General features: G+C 36.2%; 2 protein-coding genes across 3 annotated transcripts; both read right to left on the bottom strand.

Moving 5' to 3' along the window:
* Positions 1–1,410: 1,410 nt before the first annotated feature.
* Positions 1,411–9,832, bottom strand: LOC21402535. Of its 2 annotated transcripts, XM_024172704.1 has the most exons (11): positions 9,276–9,832; positions 8,911–9,170; positions 8,634–8,657; positions 8,323–8,451; positions 8,032–8,208; positions 7,074–7,208; positions 6,779–6,958; positions 5,465–5,599; positions 5,185–5,349; positions 3,592–3,726; positions 1,411–3,481 (listed from the first exon to the last, which is right to left on the bottom strand). In XM_024172704.1, the coding sequence occupies exons 1-11, from the start codon at positions 9,445–9,447 to the stop codon at positions 3,095–3,097; spliced, it is 1,899 nt and encodes a 632-aa protein (XP_024028472.1). In that variant the 5' UTR covers positions 9,448–9,832; the 3' UTR covers positions 1,411–3,094. The 2 variants fall into 2 exon arrangements, with proteins under 2 accessions (XP_024028472.1, XP_010107118.1); XM_010108816.2 differs by lacking the exon at positions 8,634–8,657.
* Positions 9,833–19,042: 9,210 nt separating this feature from the next.
* On the bottom strand, positions 19,043–20,272 carry LOC21402533 (NAC domain-containing protein 45). Its single transcript, XM_024172679.1, has 4 exons — positions 20,092–20,272; positions 19,860–20,041; positions 19,183–19,320; positions 19,043–19,075 (listed from the first exon to the last, which is right to left on the bottom strand). The coding sequence occupies exons 1-4, from the start codon at positions 20,270–20,272 to the stop codon at positions 19,043–19,045; spliced, it is 534 nt and encodes a 177-aa protein (XP_024028447.1).
* Positions 20,273–23,377: the final 3,105 nt, after the last annotated feature.

The raw sequence follows: 23,377 nt of genomic DNA, 5'->3' as shown, positions 1-23,377 counted from the left end.
CTTCTAGGCTCCTTAGAGTTTGCTACAGCCCCACTGTTATCACAATACAGTACCATGGGCCTATCAGCATCCGGAACAACTTCTAGTGAAACAAGGAACTTCTTAAGCCATACGGCCTTTTTTGCAGCTTCACAAGCTGCCACATATTCGGCCTCCATGGTGGAGTCAGCTATGCAAGTTTGCTTAATACTCCTCCATACCACTGAACCTCCATTTAGGATATACACTGATCCTGAAGTGGATTTCCTGGAATCCTTATCCGATTAGAAATCAGAGTCGGTGTAACTCGTCATGGTCAGGTCAGTACCTGAGTACACAAGCATGTAGTTCCTCGTTCTCCTAAGATATTTGAGGATATGCTTGACAGCAACCCAGTGCTCGGGTCCAGGGTTAGACTGGAATCTACTCACCACGCCTACCGCGTAGCATATATCAGGTCTGGTGCAAAGCATCGCATACATGAGGCTTCCTACGGCTGAAGCGTAAGGAACTTGGCTCATGTCTTCCTCTTCTTGAGGAGTTTTGGGAGACTGCTCCTTTGAGAGGGATACTCCATGTCTAAAGGGTAAATACCCCTTCTTGGAGTTCTGCATGGCGAATCGGTCCATTACCTTATCGATATAGGACGCTTGAGACAGTGCTAATTGTCTGTTCTTTCAATCTCGAAAGATTTGAATTCCCAGAACATAGGCAGCTTCTCCTAGATCCTTCATATCAAATTGCTTTGCAAGCCAGAGCTTAACCTCAGTCAGTCTTCCTACGTCATTCCCAATGAGTAGTATGTCATCCACATATAAGACTAAGAAAACCACTTTGCCTTCTTGTATTAACTTATACACATAAGGCTCATCCAACGACTGAATAAAACCGTAAGTTTTAACAGTCTCATCGAATCTGATATTTCATGATCTGGATGCCTGCTTTAGTCCATAAATGGACTTTTGCAGTTCACAAACCTTTTCTTCTTGACCCTTTTCAATGAATCCATCTGGTTAAGCCATATAAATACGCTCATCCAGGTTGCCATTCAGAAAAGATGTCTTCACATCCATCTGTCAGATCTCATAATCTAAGGCAGCAGCAATGGATAGAAGAATACGGATGGATTTAAGCATAGCCGTATTCTTCGGTCTATTCAACATGTTGTGACCATGTCTAGATCAACCACAGAGTCCAACTCCCATGCCCCGAGACCAGCATCATATGGTTCGATCTAACAATCATAATCGGATTCGATTGCCCAATCGATCCTAAGACTGCGAATATGTATTTTAAACTATATCAGAAGAGCTTGTCCGGCAGGGATTCCCTGACTCTTCTTTCGTTGATAATAGTCTATGGACTAAGCAATATTACTAACACTCTTGAGTATGAATTAAAACATAAATTTATTTTATTTATAAACGTCAGCAAAACAATGATATCCGATATTTGCCATATCATAAACAACAAATTACATCCTACTTTCTGGACACATTTCCAACATGAAGGAGATCTTTTCACCCGTCCATCGACTCCTTCAGTGTCTGTCACTGTCAACCAGATCATCATTCCCAGAATACGCCCTTTTACATGATGTTTGAGGGCTGCATTCATTGAAAGGACTGTATGCTGTTTCGCCATCCCATTTCACATCCGGGTCGGCAATATGTCTATTCACATTCTGTCTGGAATGCTCTTCTGGCTCACCACCTCCATGTAAAGTTTGCATCTTATCATGGTCACGTAAAAAGTCAACCCATCTCAGTAAACTCATTTGCTCGTCTGTGAGAGGGCAATCTGGTGACTGCAGTGGCTGTGACTCACTTCTTTATTACACCATGTGCCGCCTGGAAGGAATTATAAAACATAAACAAGAAAATGGAAACGAGCATGATCCTTCTCACCTAATAAGTTGCAGCAGGTGATACAGGACCCTTCTCATAAGAAGTTTATACATCTGTCAGTCTCTACAAAAGTACACCACTAATTGATGCGAGTCTCTTTCGGATGTCTGAGAACAGCTGGTACCTAACATGATCTTAGCGCTTCTTCGCCTTTGGTTTCTCGGGGAAAGAAAACCCGATGACGCCATGATCCTGTTAGGAAGTAACTAAGTTCTTCTAAGCCAAACGGGCCTTCACTTGGCTTCATTGCATCAGTGTCTCCTTTATTTACAAAACGTGCCCTTTATTTACAAAACGTTCTTTTACAGGCAAATCTTAGTTGCTAATACAGATGAGGATTTTATTAACAAGACTACCAACGCTTCAATACTCCAAGTGTTATTTCGTTGGAAAACTGCTGTTAATACAGTTTGGGGCAATATGAACATCGAGAAATAAGTATTTGATGGAAAAGCGGCTGGTCTGATCGAACGTACATTTGAAGTTGGCTACAAGTTTATTAGCCAGTATGAGCTCATGATACAAGAGCATTTCGGGCTGCAAGAAAATTTTGCTGCTAAAACACACTATCAAAGGTAGCTAGGAAAAGTTTTACAGAATTGCACAAGCTTCGTCACAAAGCTTACTGTGCTTTTCTGGATTTTAAAACGACTCTTAACTCTTGATGCTGAGCTTTAACGGGTGATTTCCACGGCCCATGTTGCTAGATCAAGAGGTTGGCAATCATATTTGGTTGGAAAAAGATTCGGTTTTGCAGTTTCTTTGCTTAAGAAGGGACGTGTTGTGGTGCCTCGGTCCGTCCATAAGCAACATAAGTGTTACTACTTTGGATAGCCCATAGGCCTAATTGGATGGAATTTGTTCTGATGGCAGGCTAGAAAACATTTTGGACAGAATCTCAAAGGTTTTCTCGGTATAAGGTTGATTTTGGTAGTGCTGGCTATACAAGGTATAGATTCAAACACTAATGGTTCGCTTGATCGTTGGTTATTGTGGACAAGGATGGTTTTTCTTTGAGGGGTAGGAATTGGTATGTTCTGGCTGGCTAGGAAATAGCAAAGTTTCTGACTTCTATGAAGGTTGATAGAGGAAGGTCTAAGAAAAAAAAAAAAATGACAACAGGAGAATATCGCGGCACATGCAATAATGCAAGTACGAGGCACATTATTACAAAAATCCTACGATATTCTCCTGTACTGGTTCATTAGCTATTGGAGACATTCTCCAAGAGCTAATGAACGGGGTCTTTTAACCCGTCCATCGACTCCTCCAGCATTCATATCATTATTAGCTGGAATGTCAGGAAAATACGGCCTTTTCAATGACTTTGGCTGGATGAAGTTATTGAAAAGATCGTTTGTTGTTTCACTTTCCCCATAGTAGTTTTCATATGAATCAGCTTTACGCCGATCCAAAAACTCTGCTGGAGGCATTTCTGGCTCAGCAGCTCCACATAAAGCATGCCACTCGTTATGGTGGTCATCACTGAGGCTGTTTGAGAGGATCAAACTTATATCCTTCTCAGTGGCGTGGTGATCTGGTGTGAGAAATGTTTGCCATAGCAACTCTGCATTGACTTCTGTGTCACCATGTACCTGGAATTAAGAAACATAAACAAGTGCATATTTAGGTTTGCATAAACTTGTCATGATTTGTAGGGATAAATTGATCGTGAAAATATAGAAAAGATGATGCTCATTCGTACCACCGGAATTGCAGTAGGTGCTACTTGATTTTCGATATCAGATGTGATGTTGCTGCTTGGTCTGCCTATGTTGCAGTCCAGAGAACCAACAGACTCATCCGTTTTGTTCTCCAAGCAGCATGTAAGATAGGGCCACTGCATAATTTGAACAAATAGAAAATGTAATTTCATGTACAGAATGTTGCTATATCAATCTTACATCCAAGCAATATCTAATTGTGTGTTTTCTGTCCTCATCACAGAAATAAAAGACAGTGTCCATTTCTTTTAAGGCTGAAAAATGAATCAAGGTTCTTGTGCGTGTACTTTGTGATCTTGGAAATAGAAGAAAGATTGGAATTGTATAAATTATAGAGCAAATTTGTAATTAGCGACTACCACTAAAATATGAATATCTTTGATGTTTATGGATGTCTTACTTTAATTTAAGGCCTTGTTTAGGAGAAAAGAGCAGAAGGAGGCACAAGGGTGGAAGGACTTTAGAACTTTCTGGCCGTTTGGTAGCGGGATTAGTGAGGAAATGAATTTGGTGAGGGACTCAAATTCGTCCATAGGACCACAACTTTGATCCTTCCAAAGTCGGGAGAATTGGAGAAGGGAATTCACATCAAACACAATAAGCAAGGTTCATGAATGGTCTCAGATTCCCATTAGTATAAAACCCACCCTTTCGGATGATTTTCAAATTACCTCAAAACAAGGAAAAGTGGATTCCATGGGTTTCATTTTCTCAAGATCAGAGTGGTTTTATTGATCATCACCAACACTGGTTCATAGAATTTTACAATCAAACTAAGGCGGCGTTTGACTCATGGGTTCAGAACCATTGTTCATAATTCTTATTTTTAAAATTTAAATTTTTTGTGAGAGAAAAACACTGTAGCGAACCAATAAACATGATCCTAAACCAGGCCAGAACCCTCGAAACAAATAAGAAAAACGTAAAGAAATCTCATGATAGACTGGAGTATTCGAGGACTCCAGAGAACTCCTAACTTCGATGGTATTCGAGAGACCACCAACTCTCCCTAATCTCAGTCTCTCAAAACTCTCAAAATCACGGCCTCCCCCTAGTGAGCTACAAAGCCCTTTATTTATACTAATTCCTACTAACTCTACTAGCCCACTAACTAAACAAGTTCTCAAGTCATTAACGGATCCTAACATATCAAACATGGGAGTCTGAAAAGATTTCAGCTCCCATCCTTAAATCACCGTATACCAAACGCTCCGTTACGAAAAAGCTCTTCCCCCTCTCCATTTTCATAGCCTAAATTATGTATCCATCCCTCTTATCTAATACTTAACAATGCCTTAAGTCTTCCATAGTTATAGATTGCCAAATATTGTTATGGTGGGATACATATCTAGGGAAATAGAACCGCAAAATCCATGTATGGCACGGCACCAGTTATAAGCGATGTGATGGTACGATTGAAAAAAAAAAAACAAAGAAACACATGCGTAACAGAAAATGTACCAATACAAAATTGAAATGAAGTATCATAAAAAGTGTAAAAGCGAGGAAATGGACTAAAACCAAGTCCAACCTACTATAATCAGCAATAGGAGTGCTAGTTAAGAAGTATAAACCTGCTGAGGAAGGTTGCTATCTAGTTCTGGATGGTGCTCATGCATGACCGAGTTGATCTTTTGACCACCATTGAAGCCATCTGAGAAGATCGACCTTATATCCTCTGCTGTGAGGTAGTCATCTGGTGAGAGCACTTTTGCATTACCTTCTCCATGACCAGGTACCTAGAATTGCGTAACATAATCAACTAGATGTTTGTATAATTTGCGTAAACTTCTCATGATTTACAGGAAGAACTTGATACTGAAAATGTAGAAAAGATGATATGCTATTTCTTACCTCTGAAATTGCAGCATGTGCTACTGGATTTTCAATTTCAGCTCTGATTTCGATGCTTGGTTCGCCTATGTTGCAGCCTAGGGTACCAGAGTTCTCATCAGTTTTGCTCTCCAAGCAGCAAGTAAGATCGGGCATCTGCATAATTTGAACAGATAGAAGGTATAATTTAATGGATAGAATGTTGCAATATCAATCTTACATCTGAGCAATATCTAATTGTGTCAGTAAGCTGGTAAAAGAGGAGGGGAGAAAACACCTTATATCATTTTATTTTTCTGTCCTCAGCACAGAAATAAAAAGACTGTCCATTTTCTTTTAAAGGCGAAAAAGAAATCAGATTTCTTATGGGTGTACTTTGTGATCTTGGAAAGAGAAGAAAGATTGGAATTGTATAAATTATAGAGCAAATTTGTAATTAGCGACTACCACTAAAATATGAATATCTTTGAAGTTTATGGATGTCCTACTTTAATTTAAGGCCTTGTTTAGGAGAAAAGAGCGGAAGGAGGCACAAGGGTGGAAAGACTTTAGAACTTTCTGGCCGTTTGGTAGCGGGATTAGGAAGGAAATGAATTTGGTGAGGGACTCAAATTCGTCCAGAGGACCACAACTTTGATCCCTCCAAAGTCGGGAGAATTGGAGGAGGGAGTTCACATCAAACACAATAAGCAAGGTTCATGAATGGTCTCAGATTCCCATTAGTATAAAACCCACCCTTTTGGATGATTTTCAAATTACCTCAAAACAAGGAAAAGTGGATTCCATGGGTTTCATTTTCCCAAGTTTAAATAAATGTCAAATTATATCAAACATGGGAGTCTGAAAAGATTTCCGTTCCCATCCTTAAATCACCGTATACCAAATGCTCCCCTATGAAAAAGCTCTTACCCCTCTCCATTTTCATAGCCTAATTATGTATCCGTCCCTCTTAGCTAGTACTTAACAAGGCCTTAAGTCTTCCATAGTTATAGATTGCCAAATATTGTTATGGTGGGATACATATCTAGGGAAATAAACAAATAATAAAAAAGAAAAAACTCATGTTTGCACTAACAATTGCTCTGACAATAATCTGATACTAAAATGAACAGAGAACCGCAAAATCCATGTATGGCACGGCACCAGTTATAAGCGATGTGATGGTACGATTGAAACAAAAAAAGAAAAAGAAAAAGAAACACATGCGTAACAGAAAATGTACCAATACAAAATTGAAATGAAGTATCATAAAAAGTGTAAAGGGGAGGAAATGGACTAAAACGAAGTCCAACCTACTATAATCAGCAATAGGAGTGCTAATTAAGAAGTATAAACCTGCTGAGGAAGGTTGTTATCTAGTTCTGGATGGTGCTCAAGCATGACCGAGTTGATCTTTTGACCACCATTGAAGCCGTCCGAGAAGATCGACCTTATATCCTCCGCTGTGAGGTAGTCATCTGGTGAGAGAACTGGTTGTGAGAGCACTTTTGCATTACCTTCTCCATGACCAGGTACCTAGAATTGTGTAACATAATCAACTAGATGTTTGTATAATTTGCGTAAACTTCTCATGATTTACAAAAAGAACTTGATACTGAAAATGTAGAAAAGATGATATGCTCATTCTTACCTCTGAAATTGCAGCATGTGCTACTGGATTTTCAATTTCAGCTCTGATTTCGATGCTTGGTTCGCCTATGTTGCAGCCAAGGGTACCAGAGTTCTCATCAGTTTTGCTCTCCAAGCAGCAAGTAAGATCGGGCATCTGCATAATTTGAACAGATAGAAGGTATAATTTCATGGATAGAATGTTGCAATATCAATCTTACATCTGAGCAATATCTAACTGTGTCAGTAAGCTGGTACAAGAGGAGGGGAAAAAGCACCTTATATCATTTTATTTTTCTGTCCTCATCACAGAAATAAAAAGACTGTCCATTTTCTTTTAGGGGCGAAAAAGAAATCAGATTTCTTATGGCTGTACTTTGTGATCTTGGAAAGAGAAGAACGGTTGGAATTGTATAAATTATATTGCAAATTTGGAATTAACGACCACCACTAAAATTATGAATAACTGTGCATTTTATGGATCTCCTACTTTAATTTAAGGCTTTGTTTAGGAGACGAGTGGAAGGACAGATAAGCATGGAAGGAGTTTAAAGCTTCTCGTTGTTTGGTAGAGGTATTAGAGGAGAGAATGAATTTAGTATTGACGATTTTTCTCTCCATGTTTCTCTCCCTCTTGCTCAACAAGGCCTTAAGTCATTCTATAGCTATTGATTACAAAAGCGTGATACAGTGGGCTGCATATCTAGGGAAATAAATAAATAAAATGTGTTTGAACTAACAACTGCTCTTACATACAATAATCTTAAGCTACTAAAATGAACATGGAACCGCAAAATCAATGTAGGACACTAATTATAAGCGATGTGATGGTGCGATAAAAAAAAACAAACAAACAATAACAACAACAACATATGCATAATAGAAAATGTGCATAAAAAGCGTAAAAACAAGGCAATAGACTAAAAACCAACCAAACTTAAATCAGCAATCGCAATACCAGTTAAGAAGTAACTATAAACCTGATGAGGCAGGGAATTTTCTGGGTTGGGATGGTTCTCATGTACGAACTGGGCCTTTTGATCATCATTGAGGCAATCTTCGAAGATTGAACTCATTTCCACCTCAGTGAGGAAGTCATCTGGTGAGAAAACTAGTTGCGAGGGCGACTCAGCATTCCCTTCTGCATGACCATGTACCTGGAATTGCGTACATAATCAAGTCGATGTTTATATAACTTGCATAAATTTCTCATGATTTACAGGAATAACATGATACTGAAAATGTAGAAAAGATCATAAACTGATTCTTACTTCTGAAATTGCAGAAGGTGCTATTTCGACCTCAGATGTGATGTTGCAGCTTGGTTCACCCTCGTTACGGCTTGTCAGACCAGCCTTCTCATCAGTTTTGTACTCCAAGCGGCAGATTACATAGTGCCTCTACACAATTTGAACAAACACAAGGTATAATTTCATGTGCATGAGAATGTTACAATGTCAATCTTACAATTGATACCAATAGCTATGTGCATTTTCTAAGATAGTGTGCATAGAAAAGGGAAACAAAAAACAAAAAAAAAAAAGAAAAAGGACAAAAAAAAGGGGTCAAAAACATACCTTACATCATATAAGACAGTGTGCATGTCCTTCCAAGGCCGAATAACAAATATGATTATTGTGCATTTACTTATAAATAACATGGCAGTTCATGGACTGCATGTCTTAAAAACAAAAAAAAACAAAAAAAACAAAAAAAACAAAACAAAAATGGGAACCCCAAAAACAACATATGTATGCATAATATAAATTTTTTTTTTAAAAGTATCAATTCATACATCAAAAAACTGAAAGCTACTAATATAAGCACATAGCAATAACTGTCAAGGAAACACTACAAACCTGTTTAGGAAGGACATTCTCGGGAAGGGGATGGTACTCGCGAATGACCCAGTTGCTCCGACGGCCACGATTGGGACCATTGAAGAACACCACGTACTTCTTCGTTCCAAGAACTCTGCCGTCTCGACCCTTGATTTGTCCTTCTTCGCCTGTGAGCCCCCAGGATCCTGTTTTCGTCTTCCTTTTGGTTGTTTTTCTTTCCGGGTCTCGGCGAGTGAAGAACCACCATATCTGATCTTTGGACTTGATCTTCGATTTTGCTGAATTCAAACAAACCCAGAGAAGAAAGAAAAAAAAATGTATATAACACAAAACCCAAAAATAAATATAAAAATAAAACAGGGGAAAGATTAAGCAATACGTACGAGGCAATTCCCAAGGGTCGAACGTGCAGACATCATTGACCTCGGCGATGCCATTATCGACCTTGGAGTCTTTTCCAATCATCTTAAGCTTCAAGTAGTGATTCATGATCTCTTCATCTGTGGGTCGAAATCCAACACCGACAGGCAAATCTTCTGGCAGTGATATAGTCATACTTTTTTTTTTTCCTACCAATTTCGGTCTTCTTTTTTTTTTTTTTTGGACTTTTGGGTTTGATGATTTGAGGTGAAGAAAGGGAAATGGAAACACAAAACGGGTTTAATGGATGTTAAAGAGTCATGGTGACGGAGCAAGAGAAGGAGAAATCGAAGCAGAAACAGCGTAAATTAAAGTAATACTTTGGGGTGTTTGGTGTCTCTTTTTCTCTCTCTCTCTCTCAATGTTTTTTGGTCAGCACAAGAAGAGAGAGAAACTATCGCAGAGTGAAGTGGATGCAGTGAAGAACTATTTGGGATTCCTCGGAATTTTATTATTTGATCAGATGTACAGTCCACATGCTTGACTTGCGCTGATCAAAGGTCGTCTCCTCCGTATAGCATATTGGATCCGTACGAAAAAAATTAATAAATCCACCTAAAATGATCTCATGACGGGAAATGCAAATTTTCAGTAATTATTTATACGTAAATTCTTGCGACATTATTATACCAATACCATATATCAAGACTATTTCCTACATAAATAATAACACTAATCCCGTTAATTTCACCGATTTGAGTTTAAAATTTAAATTTTATTACAGTAAAAAGCTCTTAAAAATAATCAGATCTAATTTTTTTATTACAATAAAAAATTTTCACATAAAGTTACATCTAAACTCGAATCAGCAAACAAAACAACCCTTAATAATATATTTAGCACTACAAAATTATGAAAATAACATACTAAAACTAGTTAATGTTAATATTGATTAAGTTTTAAAATTGTAAAAATAAATTTTTAATTTTAAAATATTTTAAAATAATAATATTGTAAATATTAATAGGGTGATCATAGGACTATTCGTAATCAAATGTTAAAATTTAATGTATCTTATATTTGGTTGTAATTTACCACTAATACTACATTATGCAAAATTTAACATAAAGAATAGTAGGGCATTAGAGAGTGATTTCTCTCAAATATTAAAATTCAGTATTGACAGAATGGTTTAACATTGTGTTAGGAATGTTCTAATGTGCCCATATCATAGGTTTTAGAAAGAAAAAAAAAAACGTTTGGATTCCCACCAGTATTAAGCATCCCGACTAATAAAAAATAAATCTTGTGTACCCACTTTTTTTAGTGTAACGTGCCCAACACTATCGAGATATCCCTAATATTGTTCTAGATTTTATGGATGGGACTTGTTTTTTTATTACCTGTGGTGTTTAATAATGCCAATATCACTAAACGTTAATTTTAACATTTTTATCTCTTCAAGTTATAAAACTATTACAATGTGTCTTATTTTGCTAATGGCCGTTGTCACTTATTTGACGTTTAGTTTACGGATTAAGAATTATGATTCAGAATAATTTTCAATTTACGTATTTTTTGTGAAAAAATAATGTAGTGAGTCACAAAATATGATTCAAACTATAGCACGAATCTTCATACCAAACACCCCTATTAATTGTCCAAATCAATCTCCAAACACTATCCAAAAAAGGGCTAAAATGCAGTATATCGCAACTATTTAGCATGTTGGGGACTTAAATACAAAAATTAAAAAGTTTAGAAGCAATTTGTGAAAGTTCAAAAATCGAGGGGGATAAAAGTGCTAACTCCTTTTTTCTCCTTCTGCCAGAAGCTGTCTACGGGCCACACAGAAGTGGTCACGTGGCTACAGTAATCAGAGCGCCACATAGGATGAGTGGAGCCCACATGTTCAAACTATATTGGGACTAGTGGAATAAATACCCGCGTGAATAGCAAAAAAAAAAAAAAGAAAACCGCGTAAACTGTTACGTCCTTCTGCGTTTGTAAGTTAGTTATTTAGAATAAATAAAGTACGTCCTTTTTCCCGTCACATTATGACGTTAAAAAGGGAGGGGAAAAAAATGGGCTTTTAGGATTTAGGTTTTAGTTGTTTCAAAATTGTTTTGTGCATATATGATAAGCAAATAAACAGAAAGAGAGAAAAAGAAAAGGAAAGATAACCAACTTGGATAAGGGGTCCCATCTTTTTGTCCCTTTGATGATGGAAATATGAGACTTCGACTTAAATTCTAGAGAATTCCGGAGTTTATTTTTTTCTGCAAAAAGAAAGCACTGTTTGGAACTTTCTAGAATTCCAAACAATCCTCTGAACTTGGCGACCAAAGTTTAATTGACACTTCCATTATCTTTATAAAATTTTCATTTTCAAATTCAATCCGTATAGAATGTCATATTTTTTGCTCGTATAATTCAACACTTATAACAGTAATAACTATCAGTGTTGACACTTCCCTTTTTTTGTGCATATACAAATAAGGGTGAAAAACATATCAATGACTGTGGATGACCACAAAAAGAGGAGAAAAAAAAAAAAAACAAAAAACAAAACAAAACAAGAGTGACTGCGGGTGAGGAGGGCCACATTTCTTTTGTATCTCTCATGATGAAAATTGGACTTTTGAGTTGAATTCTAGAGAATTCCATTGCTTATAATTTTGATTTTGATTTTTTTTTTTTTGACGAGAAAAGAATGCACGGTTTGCAATTAGCCGATCCAATCCCATATAACTTAGGGCCTAGGGCCGGTTCACTTCATTGATTCGAGTTTATAATTTGAGTTGATATATAATTTTGTGTGAGAGTTTTTTACTATAGCAAAAAAATTAGATGTGATTGTTTCTGAGAGCTTTTTACTGTAGTAAAACTCGAATTTTAAAGTCGAATCGACGAAATAAACGAGACCTGAATGTCATAATATTATTTTATTCTTTTCCTTTTCTTCTCCTTTATTCGTCTGTTATGCTCCCCACTAATCTGTGCCAAGTACCAGCTTGATCATAACAATCATTTCTTTTTTTCTTTTTTACTTTAGTTGCGTGGAAAATTCAAAAGTTAAGGCATCACTTTTAGCACGTAGATTTATTTTATTTTAATTGCTTCTTCTAATCAATATGTTGAGCTTCCTCTAGTATATAAATTGCATTATATACGATTGACTACTACGTATATTTTAGTAGAGGATAAGGAGGAGGCGAAGAAAGTATTTTTGACTATAGTATTGGACAAAGAAAAATGATATTTATTTCAATTGAAGAGTTTTATTAAGTCTCGTTTATTCACCTAATAAGAATCACCTATCGGGATGAATACGGGTGTTTTTAGACAAAATGTTTAAAGTAAATAGTTTAAAGCTCAAGGTTTTTCCTCTTATTTGTTCTTTTGAGGCTTATTAATAGTTATATTTACATAATATTTAAGAAAAAAAAAACTATAACGTAAGTTTTGATTTTTTAAGTGTACTTTGTAATTCATGTTTAAAACTAAAAATCTTATATAAACCAAAAATCAACTATACTATTACTTTGTAATTTTTTTGACTCTAAACTTTATATTAAGGGTAAAATACTTGAGTCTGACATCGTCTAGACACAAACATAACTACAAATATATGAGTATATTGGGTCACTCCACTTAAACAGGTTAACTTTTTTAAAATAGAAACTCAATACCTAAACTACAATTATTCTCGGATTATTTACAAATACAACAAAATTTCAATAGTAGAGTTTAAATATAGCAAAACTTTTAAAATATTACAAGAATAACAAAATTTTGATATCATTAAAATAATGACTATCATTATATAGATAAAATGTGACATCATTATAATAATGACTACGTCATTTTTGTTATATTTATAATATTCTAATAATTTTATTAAATTTGAACTTAAGGTAATTTAGGGGTTGTTCTTTTGTATTTTTAAGTTAGGGTGACTTGAGTGATGATCTTGAGTTGAGTTTTAGTTATAATTTGAGTTGAAGTTGTAATTTGAGTTTGTGTTTGGATGTGCACATTTGAGTTATGATTTAAATTGAGAATTTTTTTGAGTTTGTGTTTGTGTGGGTCAAAACTTAAATTTGTATTTATATAGTATTTTAATAAAAACTCAATGGTGATAAAAAAATTTAATAGGGTATATGGGTGGGGTTTTATTCATCTTTTCGTTGTGAATGCATAGAAAAAAAATCATCTCAATTAGAATTAAAACGAAAAAGTTATGGCATTTTTAAGAATAGAAAAAATATTGTTCATTAACTTGAGTTCGAATTTATGAACTCGAGTTGAAGGGGAAACTTGAACTCGAGTTTAGCCCCAAACTCGAGTTTAAATTCGCGTTCAAACTCAAATTTTATAAAAGAACATGAACTTGAATAAAGTTGTAACTTGAGTTCAAATTTTCCATCAGCATTGAGTTTTTATTAAAATACTATCTAAATACAAATTCAAGTTTTGACTCACTCAAACACAAACTCAAAAAGATTCTTATTTCAAACTATAACTCAAATGTACACAACTAAACACAAACTTAAATTACAACTTCAACTCAAATTATAACTTAAACTCAATTCAAAATTTACACTCAAGTCACCTAATTCAAAAAGGGCAAAAGAACAGCCCCTAAGTATCTCACACGAAGTTAAAAAAAAAAAAACCTAATCCTAATTTATCTTATAACATGTTGTTTTATAAGTCACTAATCTATTTCAAAATCTCACAAGATCTATATATGCGAAAAAGGAAAAATTTATGGTAGGAGGTGTTGGTGAAAATTCAGATTTGGGAGGATGAAAAGAATAGAGAATTCAGAAAGAAGGGTTTGAGGTGTATAGGAATACTTTCCTTTAAGGTTTTATTTGCCCTCACTTCTCAAAGTTTGCTAACGAGTTCTAAATGGCAAATTACCCTCAAGATACAACAAACCCTTGAACACAATATCCAGCAAAAATATTGAGTTCCAGAACAATGTATGTCATCTGTATTTTCTGAAGTCCATCGTATAAAGACAGGGACGCATCCATCCTCTTTAAGAGTTACAACCTTTCACATAAAGATACCTTTTCAATTTGATGGTTATCTTTTATATGCTGATGCACTTATAACAATAGTTATTTCTATTGTTAATAAGTGCTCAGATATGTGAGAAAACATATCACAAATAGATGTAATGGTTCGAGATCTTTTCATATCACCAAAACACACGAACACATTTTCCGTCGAAGATTTGCGCTGCAGCGCTCAAACGCGCGCTGCAGCGCGCCCGTGCGTTGCAGCGCACGCTTCTGTGCGCTGCATCGCGCATGCCTAGCAAAACAGACCCGAGGGTCTGTTTTGCGCAGGCTGCAGCGCCCAAACGCGCGCTGCAGCGCGCGTGCCTAGCAAAACAGACCCGAGAGGTCTGTTTTGCGCAGGCTGTAGCGCCCAAACGTGCTGCAGCGCGTCCATGCGCTGCAGCGCGCACTCTTTCGCGCTGCAGCGCGTGCTTGCGTCAGCCTACTCTTCCCGAATGTGTTTTAATTTAATTTTGTGATATCAATATTGAGAGATATATTACAATCTCTCTAACAGGAGGTGTACTTTCTTCCTATTGGTAGGGTAAAGATTATTAGCCGTTAGAATGATTTTCAGTGGCGTAGATTAAAAACACACATCAAAATATTATGAACAAATCACACCTGGTTAACTAAGAAAAAAAAAAGAAAAAAAACAAAACTTTAAACCCAAACACCATCTCCGACAACCTTATGTCAAAACGCTGGTGAGTTCAATGACGGCAACGCAAAGTATACCGCCATTGATGCGGACACTAACCCACCACCGACAATTATGCCACTCCTGTGAAATCGCAGAGAAGTTTCGGCAACGATTGTCGGCTGAAACAGCGGCGTTGATCAGTAGGAGTCTGGGGGTTTAGCTACGCGAACGATTCTGAGTTGCTCTGGAACGATGATGCCGGTGGAGAAGCTGAAGATCGAGACGTGAAAAGGAAGTTTGGTCGCGATGTTTAGCTGGCGAGTGGCAGCGATTGGAGCTGAGCTTCGTCACAGGGGTGGCGAGGTTTTGGAGATCGGTGGCCAGTGAGAATAATGGTCGTGGAAGAGTCAACGGAGAACGTCGATGCGACGAGCTTAGCTAGAAAGAAAGATGTGGAAGGATATTTTTTTTAAGTCTCTTTAGTGAAATTAGGTGTGATGTCAGTCTACAAAAAGTTCTAGTGCACATCTCAATTTTAACCTTTAAGTTTTGATCGAATGATCACAATTTGTCCCTTATCAGTAGAGAGAAAATACACCCCCGATCATAAATTACACGAGCCCTCTTTCTTTTTAATATTCTTCGACTTCATGCCATTCTACTATATGTGAACTTAATAAGAATTCATCTTCTCAAATATCTACTTGACCATATTGAAGAAACGAAATTCCAAAACGTGTCTATTTTGTGCATATACAAATCAAGGGGGAAAAACATATAAATGACTGTGGATGACCACAAAAAGAGAGAAGTGCATATACAAATCAAGGGGGAAAAACATATAAATGACTGTGGATGACCACAAAAAGAGAAAAAAAAAAAAAAAAAAAAAAACAATAAACAAAAGAGTGACTGCGGGTGAGGACCACATTTCTTTTGTATCTCTCATGATGAAAATTGGACTTCTGAGTTGAATTCTAGAGAATTCCATTGCTTATAATTTTGATTCTTTTTTTTTTTTGTCGGGAAAAGATGGCACGGTTTGAAATTAGCCGATCCAATCCCATATAACTGAATGTCATAATATTTATTTTATTCTTTTCCCTTTCTTCTCCTTTATTCGTCTGTTATGCTCCCCACTAATCTGTGCCAAGTACCAACTTGATCATAACAATAGTTTTTTTATTCTTTTTTACTTTAGTTGCGTGGAAAATTCAAAAGTTAAGGCATTACTTTTAGCACGTAGATTTATTTTATTTTAATTGCTTCTTCTAATCAATATGTTGAGCTTCCTCTAGTATATAAATTGCATTATATACGATTGACTACTACGTATATTTTAGTAGAGGATAAGGAGGAGGCGAAGAAAGTATTTTTGACTATAGTATTGGACAAAGAAAAATGATATTTATATCAATAAAGGTAAAACCCCATACTCACAAAAGGGTGAGTTTCATTAAATTAGGTCTTATTTATTCATCTAATAAGACTCACACATCTGAATAAGGGTGCTCTTAGACAAAATGCTTAAAGCAAAGAGTTTAGAACTCAAGGTTTTTCCACTTATTTCTTCTTTTGAGGGTTATTAATTGTTATATTTACATAATATTAAAGAAGGAAAAAAAACTATTTCGTGAGTTTTGATTTTTTAGGTGTACTTTGTAATTCAAATTTAAAACTAAAAATCTCATATAAACCAAAAATCAACTATACTATTGCTTTGCAATTTTTTTGACTCTAAACTTTGTATTAAGAGTAAAATATTCGAATCTCACATCGGTAATTATTCTCAAGCTATTTACAAATATAACAAAATTTATGTAGTAGATTTAAATATTGTAAAGTTTTTAAAATATTACAAGAATAACAAAATTTTGATATCATTAAAATAATAACTATATTATCATATAGATAAAATGCGATATCATTATAATAATGACTATGTCACTTTTGCTATATTTATAATATTCTAATCATTTTGTTAAATTTGAACTTAAAGGTACCAAATTTTTGCCATTTTGTGTAATTATTACACGTTTCCCTCAATTTTATCAGGTATTATATTTTAGTTAAAAAATTTTGGTTTAATTCTTCTTGTTGAAAAAGAAAAATTTAGTTCCGCCGCTGACAACAACAAAGGGAATCAATGGCTAAGGATGAAACTAAAATCAATTCCTGATAGTACAATACAGGGACTTTACACTTATAGCATTGTTTTTCCTCCTCTTCTGGGTCTTAGAATCCAAACCAAGCAAAATAGGAGCATCCTAAGATGGGCTTTGCTATGCGTGTGTATATCGCTTGCTTTTTTATTTTTATTTTATTTTTTCCTTCAAAAAGATGTGGCATTATATGAATATTTCAGTTTCACTATTATACAATGCCTATATTGGAGGCTGAAAAAAGAAAAGAGAATTTCATGACTAATGCATTTGGACAAAGTTACAAAACCCAATGAAGAAACGATAATAGCAATAAGGAAACTCAATATGAAAATCTATTTGGAACAAACCAACTAAGGTGACGTTTGATTTATGGGTTCATAATTATAATTTATGATTCTGATTTTTAAAATTTAAATTTTGTGTAAGTGAAAAATTCTGTAACGAATTAAGTTTCATGATTCTAAATGAGGCTAAAACTCTCGAAACAAACGGAGCATAAGTATCCCACATGAAGCTTGGGCATTTGACAAGCCTCTTTGTTCCCTGAAGAAACACGGTTGAGGCTGATGAAACAAAATCCTGTTCCATGCACACACTCAGATTTTACAAAAGAGTCCATTGTCATGAAATGCTTCTCTTTGAATTTTTTTAATGCCTTAGGTTGATTTTCTTACATAGTTTCCAGATATTGCTGTGGATTTTCCCGCAGTTGAATTCTTCTCTGACGACGTTCCCAAGGAAGTTACCTTGCAGTTCTTGGGAAGCTCTTTCAGCCATTTGAAAACGTCGGGTTTCCTTTGAACCGACAGAAGAATCAAAAAAGCTTGACTGCAGAACATGCTGTGAAAAAAAAAAAAAAAAAAAAAAAAAAAAAAAAAGCAAAAAGGGAAGCTTTACTGATGTTTTTCCTTTCAAATAGGACCAAAAAAAAAAAAACAATTTATAGAAATAAAGTGATATAACGCATACACAAACACACGGGTGTTTTTCCTGATTCTCTTGATCAGAAGGTTAATTCATATGTCAGTCTATGAGAAAGCTTTCCTTAGTCCAACAAGTGCTTAACACGACCTGAGCTTTTCTTTGCCTTCAGTCTGTAGAGGAAAGAAAACCCGAAGGCACCCTGTTCCTCCAAGGGAATACCTAATTCCCTGGAGAACATTCCATGGATCTTTTTCTATCAAAGTTTTTCTAAGGCAATTGCAGGCTTCACAAAATTGTTCTTTATTTACATTTGGTTAGAAACTGATTCAGCCATGAGGTTTCTTTGCAGGAAAATGTCCATGTGGTGGAGCCTTGGTCTCTAAGCAATGATCGACTTTCTACTTCTATAGACCTAATTGAATGGAATTCTTCATGGCGGTAATAGGCTAGACAACTTGTTGGTAACAAAAAGGATTTTTTTTTTTTTTTTTTTTTTTTTTTTTTTTTTTTTTTTTTTTTGGGAATGCTGATTCTATACAAGATATAGATTTAAACACGAATGGCATTCTTAGCGAGGTAGGATTTCCGGTGCTCATGCAGGCTAGGAAATTGTAAATTTTTCAACTATAATGGAGGTTGATCTAGGAAGGTTTATGTTAAAAGGAATTCTACAGAGAATATCATAACAATCCTCGTAATAGTGTGAGTAAGGCACTTTATTACAAATCTTCTTCTGATATTCTCCTATAGCGGTTCATTAGCTATTGGAGTCATTCTACAAGAGCTAATAAATGGGAGGATCTCTTTACCTGTTCTTTGATGCCTTCAGTGTTTGTATCTCCGCGGCTATTCACAATCTCTTTGCGACGCGCTTCTGGTTCACCATATGAAGATTGCAGCTCGTATAAAAAGCGGCCAACCGATCGTGGTAAACTGATTTCCTCGTCTGTCAAATTGCATGCCGGTGAGTTTGGCTGTGAAAATCATTTCTGATTCTCTTCTTGACGGCCATGTGCCTGGAAGGAATTATGAAAACACAAAAGAAGCAGATGTTTCGGTTTAGAATTCGGTTACACTGCAAATAACTTGACACAATTAAAATGGAAAACACGATTCTCCTCACCCATGGAATTGCAGCAGGTGTTACAGGATTTTCAATTTCAGACATGATATCGCCGATTGATTTGCCTTCTCCACAGTATGGAGTGTTAGCCTTGTCCTTCGCCTTTTCCTTCAAGCGGCAAAGAACATAGGACGGCCTCTGCATAATGTTTAGACCAAAAGGTAACTAACTGCCAGTTAAATACAAAACTCAGACTATAGCCCCTTATACAATTGGAATAATTAAAATGTTTCCTAAATCAAATCAGTCACTTATCAGGGAAACAAGATAAAGAAAAATGTGCATCACTAAATTTGCGTTAGATTCAGTGAAAAATTATAATTATAACTACGAACCACACATTTATATAACTCCAAAGTCATTCTACAGAAATTGATCGCAAAGAATGAGTCCAATCTACTATCTAGAGAAAACATAACCATTATCATAGACCGCACTAGTACACGCTCTTGAAAATAATAACATATTAAAATGAACTTGTAACTGCAAAATCCATCTAAGGAACTTAATATATTCGTACATACATACATTTATATGTGTGTGTGTGTGTGTGTATATGTATATATAATAGCAAACAGGTAAAATACCTGGTTAGTGAGGAGAAAATGAGGTTCAATATAGTATTCATGCACGACCTAGTTGGTCGTTTGGCCAGGAGTGGGACCTTTGTGGAACACCAAAGTCTTCCTCTTTCCAATGCATTTCTTGGTTTCTTGATCTTTTATCACCATTTCCTTCCCTGTTATCTTCCAGAACCCAGTTTTGGTCGACCTTTTCAACCGTTTACTTCTTGGTTTCTTGCAATCCCGTTTACAGAAGAACAACCACGTCCGATCTTTCGACTTTATCCTCGATTTCGCTGGAGAAAAAAGCGAACAAAAAAGAAATCTCAATACAAGAAATGAATACAATGACGCTCAATGAAAGAAAAGAGAGAACAAAAGCGAGGTAAATCCCATGGCTCGAATTTGTAGAAATCGACCTCGGCGATGACGTCTTCGACCTCGGGATGTGTTCCGAGAATCTTGGGCCTTAAGTAATCGGCGATGAGCTCCTCATCGGTGGGATAGAATCTGAACCCCGCAGCCATTCCCGGTGGCAACTCCGTTATACTCATCCTTCTTTCTTGAGTTCTTTTCTCTCTTTCATTTCTTTTTCTTTCAGAGGTTTAAAGTGACAAAAAGGAATGGAAAAACGAAAAAGGCTTTTACTTGGCTCTCTCTCTCTCTCTCTCTCTCTCTATATATATATATATATTTGTATGTTTTTCTGTTGAAAGTGGATTGGAGAACTATTAATGACGTTTTTGTTTCTGTGGCGGTTTCAGTTATTCCGTGCAGGTTGATCTGTGCTAATCATTAGTCGTTTAACGAACTTTGCAACAGAGAGTATATAATTTTTTTTTTTTTTTAGAATTTGTGTCTTTCTGGTTGAATAAGTTGTCTACGTGTAACACAGAAGGGGCCACGTTTTCAATAATATAATATAAAATAATTCGAAATGCTTTGTATCCCGAGCGGCCAACTCACACGATTTGACGTGGCTTCCATTTTTGTGGGTCCCACAAGTCATTTTATAAATAAAAAACGAAAATAAGAATGAACAGAGAAAAAAAAAAAAAAAACCAAAACTCCAGTCTCCAAAGTCCAAACAACCATCTCTTCTTCCTTGAAGCTCCGTCCATGGAATCAACAGGAAAGCAATGAAATAAAAAAGATCCATAGAATTAAATCCCGAACGGGACTTTTAGAAGCGTATGCAAAATAATTTTACATTTTATTTTTCTTCTTCACTTTTTACAATGTAAAAATCGGGAAAGCCATTGGTTTCCCTTTGTTGTAAGTATGAGACTTTAGAATTGAGGAAATAATGTACAGCTTTTCCATTGATAGAAGAAGAGTATGAATAGGTTACAAATAGGAAATAATATTTTGAAATTGGAAACTAACTATAATCTAGGGAATTTAAAATTCTTAGCTATACAAATCTAATTTTAGCTGTACAATAATCTAAATAAAGAAACTATCGTTTAATATCTCTAATATGCCCCCGCAAGTTAGAGCTCCGAGAGAAGACTCCAATCTTGAGTAGTAGCTTATGAAAGCGTGTGCGGGGTAGAAGTTTAGTGAGAGCATCCGCCAAATGATCCGTAAAAGAGACATGCGTCACTCGAAGAAGTCCAGTCTAAACTTGTTCACGAATGAAATGATAGTCGAGTGCACTCTCTCTCTCTCTCTCTCTCTCTATATATATATATATATATTTGTATGTTTTTCTGTTGAAAGTGGATTGGAGAACTATTAATGACGTTTTTGTTTCTGTGGCGGTTTCAGTTATTCCGTGCAGGTTGATCTGTGCTAATCATTAGTCGTTTAACGAACTTTGCAACAGAGAGTATATAATTTTTTTTTTTTTTTTTAGAATTTGTCTTTCTGGTTGAATAAGTTGTCTACGTGTAACACAGAAGGGGCCACGTTTTCAATAATATAATATAAAATAATTCGAAATGCTTTGTATCCCGAGCGGCCAACTCACACGATTTGACGTGGCTTCCATTTTTGTGGGTCCCACAAGTCATTTTATAAATAAAAAACGAAAATAAGAATGAACAGAGAAAAAAAAAAAAAAAACCAAAACTCCAGTCTCCAAAGTCCAAACAACCATCTCTTCTTCCTTGAAGCTCCGTCCATGGAATCAACAGGAAAGCAATGAAATAAAAAAGATCCATAGAATTAAATCCCGAACGGGACTTTTAGAAGCGTATGCAAAATAATTTTACATTTTATTTTTCTTCTTCACTTTTTACAATGTAAAAATCGGGAAAGCCATTGGTTTCCCTTTGTTGTAAGTATGAGACTTTAGAATTGAGGAAATAATGTACAGCTTTTCCATTGATAGAAGAAGAGTATGAATAGGTTACAAATAGGAAATAATATTTTGAAATTGGAAACTAACTATAATCTAGGGAATTTAAAATTCTTAGCTATACAAATCTAATTTTAGCTGTACAATAATCTAAATAAAGAAACTATCGTTTAATATCTCTAATATGCCCCCGCAAGTTAGAGCTCCGAGAGAAGACTCCAATCTTGAGTAGTAGCTTATGAAAGCGTGTGCGGGGTAGAAGTTTAGTGAGAGCATCCGCCAAATGATCCGTAAAAGAGACATGCGTCACTCGAAGAAGTCCAGTCTAAACTTGTTCACGAATGAAATGATAGTCGAGTGCAACATGTTTCATACGGGAATGAAACACCGGATTAGAACATAAATTTGTGGCTCCCACATTATCACAGTAGATGACCGGTTTCTGAGAGGAAGATAAACCAAGCTCACCAAGAAGAGAAGTGATCCAGCGCAATTCTGCAGCTGTAGCAGCAACAGATCGATATTCAGCTTCAGTCGATGATCGAGCAACCGTGCGTTGTTTCTTGAAACTCCAAGAGATGGGGTTGCGACCAAGATAAACAATGTATGCGCTAGTGGAGGTGAAGTCATCTTTGTTACCGGCCCAGTCAGCGTCGGAGAAAGCATGAAGATCAAGTGTAGATCGGCAATGGAGAAGAATACCCTAATCAATGGTTCCACAAAGATACCTGAGAAGACGTTTGGCAGCATTCCAATGATAAGTGGTTGGACGATGCATGAACTGAGAAAGTTTGTTAACCACATATGCAATGTCCGGGCGAGTCAGAGAGAGGTATTGAAGACTTCCCACAATGGTACGATATTCAGTGGGATCCGATAACGCACAGCCCGAGTGAAGAACAAGAGTGGGCGTCGTGGCGAGAGGTGTAGCGACCGGGCGAGCATCGGTCATCTTGGTACGAGCAAGAAGATCAGCAATATATCTCCGTTGTGATAGAATGATGCCCTGTGAGAGCGGGACAACTTCTACGCCAAGAAAGTAGGTTAACGGAGCAAGATCCTTTAACGAAAACCGATTGGCTAGAAGTGTAATGAATCCCTGAACTGCAATGGAATCACTCCCTGTGATAATAATATCATTAACATAAACAAGAAGATAAAGAGTTACGTTGTTTTTGTTGAAGATAAACAGAGAGGTGTCTGCAGTAGAGTTGATGAAGCCAGAGTGGAGAAGAAACTGACGAAGCTCATTATACCAAGCACGAGGTGCTTGCTTGAGGCCATAGATAGCTTTTCTCAACTTGCAGACATGCTGGGGGTGGTCAGTATC

Source organism: Morus notabilis, unplaced genomic scaffold (assembly GCF_000414095.1).
Source record: "Morus notabilis unplaced genomic scaffold, ASM41409v2 Scaffold1303, whole genome shotgun sequence".
NCBI lineage: Eukaryota > Viridiplantae > Streptophyta > Magnoliopsida > Rosales > Moraceae > Morus > Morus notabilis.
Note: the sequence above shows the minus strand (reverse complement) of the source record. Positions and strands in the feature narration are given on the sequence as shown.